At 38.7% G+C, this 6,591-nt stretch overlaps 1 protein-coding gene across 2 annotated transcripts in view; it reads left to right on the top strand.

The window, feature by feature from the left end:
• The window catches only part of TENT2 (terminal nucleotidyltransferase 2), a 59,030-nt gene that overhangs the window by 12,829 nt on the left and 39,610 nt on the right, over positions 1 to 6,591 (top strand). For both annotated transcript variants that reach the window (XM_042452019.1, XM_042452018.1), the window contains exons 3-4: positions 352 to 468; positions 3,687 to 3,936. In XM_042452019.1, the coding sequence (XP_042307953.1) occupies positions 352 to 468; positions 3,687 to 3,936 (367 nt within the window). The remainder of the gene's footprint in view (positions 1 to 351; positions 469 to 3,686; positions 3,937 to 6,591) is intronic.

The raw sequence follows: 6,591 nt of genomic DNA on the forward strand, positions 1-6,591 counted from the left end.
ATGACGCTTGAGTGACTTATGGTGTTAATGACTTGTGTCTTGTGTTCTCAATGATTTGTGTCATTAAAAGATTGGATGATGTGTGTTGTTTTTTTTAGCCTAATTGCAATATTGATATTATATAAACTGTTGTAGAAAATAATTTATTGGCTAAATTAGCTTTTAGGTTGTTTTTCACTATGTGAAAACTTCAGGAATTTATATAATCGTTTATGAAGTAATAGAAGAAATATTGAAGATTGTGGCGTGCATATGAAAACACCATTACTTAAGAAACTGATTGACTGTTCATATTTTGAAAAACCTTCAATACTTTGCATGAATAATGATACTACAATTTAATCTTCCTAGAGCTCTGGTCAGTGGTAATCTTGCAGACATCCCACCTGTTTCACCACCACCCTTTGCCTATAGGAATGACTGCCCAGTACATACATCAGATGCATCTCCATTATTCAGAGGCAGAAAGTAAGTGGTTCTTTTAATATATACATGTATAAGATAAGTCATGTTGTGGCATGATTCTTAGAATAAAATACAAATCTAATAATGAAGTAGCATCCCATGGCTGTCAAAAATTCATATACCGCATTAATTTTTTAAAATATAGGCTTTATGCACCATAATCAATATCCATAGGTTAACATGATGAGAAAAGTTACAGGAAGTCTCAGGGTTTTGTTCTCCCATATGCTCCTTCAGCACAGTCATAAATCAGATCTGGAGGTTTTTGCTTGCAGATTACCTTGACTGCTTGTAATTTTCTGTTCATACCATTTGAATTTAGCAAATTACTTAATCTTAATGTTGGTTTCTGTGAAACAATCCAGTTGTAAGTCTGGGTTATTGAACAGGTTTGTTTTAACAGTTAGGTCACAGTTTCCGTTTGAGACAATATTTTAAACTAAGGTTAGTAAAAATTGCAAGTCAGTGTTTCCAAATTCCTCATTGCCTAGACACTCAAGGAAGACAGCTGTTAAGGCAGTACACAAGCATGATGCTCACTGTAGGTTGTTTTTATGCTGCTAAATTATTGTTTAGCATAACAGCTAACATCAGACATTGGGTTGGATCCAGTTCCTCATTAACCCTGAGTGCTCTTGCCAACAAAACTATACAGACTGGGGCAGGGGAGGGAAACCATTTCCAACAATTTCCTCCTTCCTCTGCATTCTGCAGGGCCACTTCCTTCACTTTTCCCCAATCTTCTGGAGCAGATTGCATGGTTGTCTGGAATAGATTTTCAGGCTACATAATGAGTCATGGGGGAAGAGAATAAGCAGCAATTACCTCCTCTTCCCGTTCTGCCATCACAAATGCTCTACTGGCTCAGAAGCATTCTGCATATTATCAGAATTTTTATTTCCATGGCATACATATGCTGGACCCCAGGCCTCTGTGCTTATTGCTAGAATTTGGGAAGTTTGGAATCTTTTCCACCTAGTTATCTAACTCCAGTGTTTTCAAGGGTGATGTTTGAAATGTCTGTTTCACACATGTTTGAGTGAGAGACTGGTCCCTTTCCATAACCACCCAGGACATAGTCATTGGCATCTGTTTTGTTGTTTCTTACCTTCACCGTACCAACCAAATACACTGTACTAACCATAGAGATATATAGAGAAGGCACTGACATTTCTACATTTCAGTCTCTGACTGCTCATGAAACTTTGGATAATGTAGTATGTAATTCCAACTGGATCAGGACTGATCTGGGTGGTTTTCTTATTTACATTTTAGATACTTTCAGATTAAAGCTCTTGTGGGCAATCATAAGTGTAACTTCAAACAAAATAATATCTGACAGTGTTCATGAAAAAAATATGGGTGGGAATAATTGAGGCTGAAATGGAATTACTGTCTGAACCCATAATGAAAGAAGACTATTTTGTGGTAAAGGGGCAATGGAATCTTTGTCTTAAATTCTTTTTTAAAACAAAATTTTACTTAAGATTTCATTATTCCCATAAGCAAATTTTAAAATCATTTTAATGCAGTATGTAAAAAATCTTTTTATACTATACCCAAGTAAATCTCATAGGTAGAAATTATCTGTTCATTATACATGATGCAGTTCTGAAAAGTATAAAATCATGCCATACTTTTGAAGATTGTTGAAAGAAAGACATGTAATACAAGTTGATTATAACTGCATATGTGTATAAATATTACCCAATGAAACAGAGGTTCTTTTTTGCCCAGATGAAACACTTTACTGTCTGTACAGTCTAAATCTACACAGACAGATTCAACATTTTGAATGACTTGTGGTAAGTTTTTCAGCATCTTCCCTCTTTCTTTATCCTTGGGTACAGATTGTACACAACTTCCTATTGCAGCACTCTTTTTGAGAGAGAATATTACTCTCAGACAGTCTATAGAAAGAAAATTTTATTTGCTCTGCATGAGAATTGTTTGGTCAGATTTCAGTTCTGGGTAACTTAAACTTGTATTTTAGTTTGATCTAGCTTTCCCTTTCCATAGGACACCCATTAAGCAGTTGTACATATTTTTATACTGCTGAACATTTCGCTGGGCAGTTTGCATAAGGTTAATACATAATCGTGCAAGTAAACTTTTATAAAGAATGGAATTCATGGATTAGTTATGTTCATTCTAAAAAAATAGAAACAAGGTATACAGTGGTACCCCGGGATACGAAAGCACCGCGTTACGAAATTTCCGGGATACGAAAAAATTCCATAGGAAAAAACTGTTCCGGGTTACGTTTTTTTTCCGGCTTACGAAAAAAAATTTTGGTGCTTTTCAGCGCTTTTTCGCATGAAATCGCGGCTTCCAGCGCTAGCGCCTATGGCTTTTTCGGGTTGCGAAAGATTTCGGGTTACGAAGGGCACCGCGGAACGAATTAATTTCGTAACCCGGGGTACCACTGTATAGCGTTTATAGGGTAAGGGCAGGTGGTAGAAAGAGATCTCAACTAACTAGATAATTGAAAGAAAATAACTCTTCTTTTTCTTTTAGTTTATAATCATCAAAGGGAATGAGACTTTGTTGAGTTGCTTTTATTTTTTGTTGTTGATTGCCAGGATGGGATCGTTAATTTCAGACTAGAGTTGACACCTGGGTCTGTATAAAATAAGGTTAAGATTCTGAAGATATTAAGATTATATTAAGAGCTTGTAAAGTGTAAATTGATTTTTAAGTGATTTAAATAACTCATGATATCATTGAGACTTTCTTACGTTTAGGCCTCAACCTCCCCTTATTTAGACCAACTAGAACCTACTAAGAGATTGACTTATTTCATATTGAACTGGAACTGATGACAGATTAGAAGTCTGTATAGAAAAGTGAAAGAACTGATGTGTAATTTTTTGTATTTCATAGTTGTATTTGTTTGTTTGTCTTGTTTGTATTTTTTTGTTATGTATGTAATTTTATCTTTAATAAACTTTATTAAAAAATGTAAAAGAAAAAAGGTGAAGTGTAAATAGATTTTTAGGAGTATCACAGCTACAGCTGAGGAAGGTAATCTGTATGAGTGATTTTGTATATTGAAGTATTATATGTTATATTTTATTGATTTCTTAATAAATTTATTTTAAAAATACATAATCGTGCTAGAATAGTCACAGTGATCAAATGGTGGCATTTTTAGTGGTCTCTTCAATCAACATGTTTTGTTCCTTGGCTTGAATAACCAGTTTCTCTTTTATATTCTCTAGGAGGCTAAAAGAACAAAATGTTTCTTATGAAGTAAAGCGCCAGCGATTTCATTCACCTCATCTTGAATTAACTTCAGCTAACCGAGCAGTGCCTTTACTAGAAGATCACAGGCGTTCATTCCCTGGATCAATTTCTTCACCATTTTTGCAAGCACACTACATCTCTGATTTGACAGGATGTGTGCCACCCTTACAAGAAGCTTCATTTCCGGAGCCCATAAAAACTGCACTCCCTGTGGCCAAAGATAAGGTAAGTGATAGCAGATCGTGCTTTAGGTTTTGCTGTAGTTGAGGTTTCGCTGTAAAGCATTAATTTCCAAACTGGTTGTAATAGTGTAGCTGAAGTGTGCCATAACAATTTAAGTTAATAATAATAGTAGTAATAATATTTATTTATTTATTTATTTATTTATTTATATCCCCTTTTCCCTTTTGAGGATCTAGGCTGGTAACAACAGTCCAGTATAACATTTAAAAACAGTAGTAACTTGATTCAAATCCCCTAGCCCTCCCTCCTTCTGCTAAAATACAAATAAAAGATCATACTATATAATAACAGAAGCAATATCACACATTACACCCAGCTGCATAGAGAATGCAGCTAAAATTAGGAGCACGGAAAAATATTTACAGGAGTGGACATAGGGAGAGACAGTGGGTAGGTCAGCAGTTCAGGTTCTCATTTTGGAGGTTAGTCTGGGAAGGCTTGCCGGAAGAGATCCATCTTTATTGCCTTTTTAAAGGCCTGTAAAGATATAATTTGGCGGATCTCCTCTGGCAAGTCGTTCCACATTTTCAGAGCGGCAGCTGAAAAGGTCCTCTGGGAAGTTGCCACCAGCCTGATTTTCTTCGGCTGTAGTAGGTTCGTCCCAGAGGACCTGAGTGTGCGGGAAGGATTGTATGGCAGGAGGCGTTCCCTCAAGTAGTCTGGACCCAGGCCATGTAGGGCTTCATCAGCACCACAGGCCTCAGTAGAGTCATTGACTGCAGTGAGAATGACAGTCCTGCATTTGCAAGGGGATACTTATTTGAGTTCTAAAAGGTAGAAATATTGTCTTGGACAGTAAAGTATGCTACTTTGGTGAAGGGGCTTGAGGCCCAAATTATCAACGTTGGGTAATACATGTTGAGCTTGAAAGTAGCAAGTTTCAAATAACCAACTACTTGATATTTATTTGTTTCCTTTATAGTAAAGTACAACCAAGTTACAGTATACTTGTAACATGACTAAGAATAGCTTTTCTCTTTTGATGCAGTAACAGTTTTAGTTACTTCTATAATTATAGATGGTGTGGCTTCATTAAGTAGTTCAGGAGGAATGTTGTGTTGTTCAAGTGCTTGCTTGTGCTGCTCACACTGTTCCTTCTTTTGCACCTCATGCTCTGTTGTGGGTGTTGATGTGAAGTGTTGGTGTTGTTTTCTTAATTTCATTTTAATTGTATGATGATTTAATTGCTTTTTAACTTTAGTATGTTAATTTTTAATATCCTTGTTTTGACGGTTGTAAGCTGCCTTGAATCCCAAACTGGGGAGAAGGCTTGATATGAAGAAGAATAACAATAATAATCAGGTGGATTGCAGTACCACTGACCAATTTTTATAGCATTTGGATGTTTGTTTAAATTTTAAAAACTAGAAACATCTGCATTAGCTGCTTAGAGAAAAAAAATTAAACATTTTTAAAATGTTTGCAGTGGTTCCGATCCTTCCTCTCGGGCAGGTCCCAGAGGGTGCTGCTCGGGGACTGTAGCTCCAGTAAGAGGAGCCTCACGTGTGGGGTTCCTCAGGGGGCTATTTTGTCCCCGATGTTATTTAACATCTATATGAAGCCGCTGGGTGAGATAATACGGAGTTATGGAGCTGGGTGCTATCAGTACGCTGATGACACCCAGATCTATTTCTCCGTGTCTCGTTCGTCGGTCTCGAATTCCGATGGCATCTCCCCTCTCAATGAATGTCTTCAGGCAGTAATGGGCTGGATGAGGAAAAACAGATTGAAACTGAATCCAGTCAAGACGGAGGTGCTCACGGTAGCGGCCCCGAAACCAAGAATTGGGTTACAACCTCCAGTCCTGGATGGGGTCACACTCTCCCCCAGTGACTGTGTTCGCAATCTGGGGGTGTTCCTTGACTCGTCGCTCCTGATGACAAATCAGGTAGATGCGACGGTCAGGAGTGCCTGTTATCAGCTTCGGCTGATACGCCAGCTGCGCCCTTTTCTGGAAGTAAGGGACCTTGAGACTGTTGTGCACGCGCTGGTAACCTCACGTCTCGACTTCTGTAATGCGCTCTACATGGGGCTACCTTTGTCCTTGACCCGGAAACTTCAGCTGGTCCAAAACATGGCAGCCAGGCTTGTTTCAGGAACATCTAGGAGGGACCACATCACTCCTGTCTTGAGGTCCCTCCACTGGCTGCCTATCAGCTTCCGGGCCCAGTACAAGGTGTTGGTTATCACCTTTAAAGCCCTAAATGGCTTGGGTCCAAGCTATCTTAGAGACCGCCTCCTCCCGTACAATCCTCCCCACGCTCTCCGCTCCTCTGGGAGGAATTTGGTGCAGCCTTCAAAATCTAGACTTGCGGCTACCTCTCAGAGGGCATTCTCTGTTGTCGCCCCTAAGCTCTGGAACGACCTGCCGGATGAGATCCGTCAGTTGACATCTTTAGACAGCTTTAAAAAAGCTGTCAAGACGGATCTCTTCCGGTAGGCCTTTCCAGATTAAATTTTTTCCCGGCCAGGCTCCCGGGCTCCCCGATTTCCCTTATTCCTCTCGTGGCCTCATCCCCTGATGGTGAGGATTACTGAGGGTTTTGGGGTTTAGTTTAGGATAGTATAATTCTACATTGTTATAGTCCCATTTTAATACATTTAAGTGTTTAATGTTTTTTAAGGGGGGGAAGGGAG

The sequence above is a fragment of the Sceloporus undulatus genome, chromosome 2, assembly GCF_019175285.1.
Source record: "Sceloporus undulatus isolate JIND9_A2432 ecotype Alabama chromosome 2, SceUnd_v1.1, whole genome shotgun sequence".
Lineage (NCBI taxonomy): Eukaryota > Metazoa > Chordata > Lepidosauria > Squamata > Phrynosomatidae > Sceloporus > Sceloporus undulatus.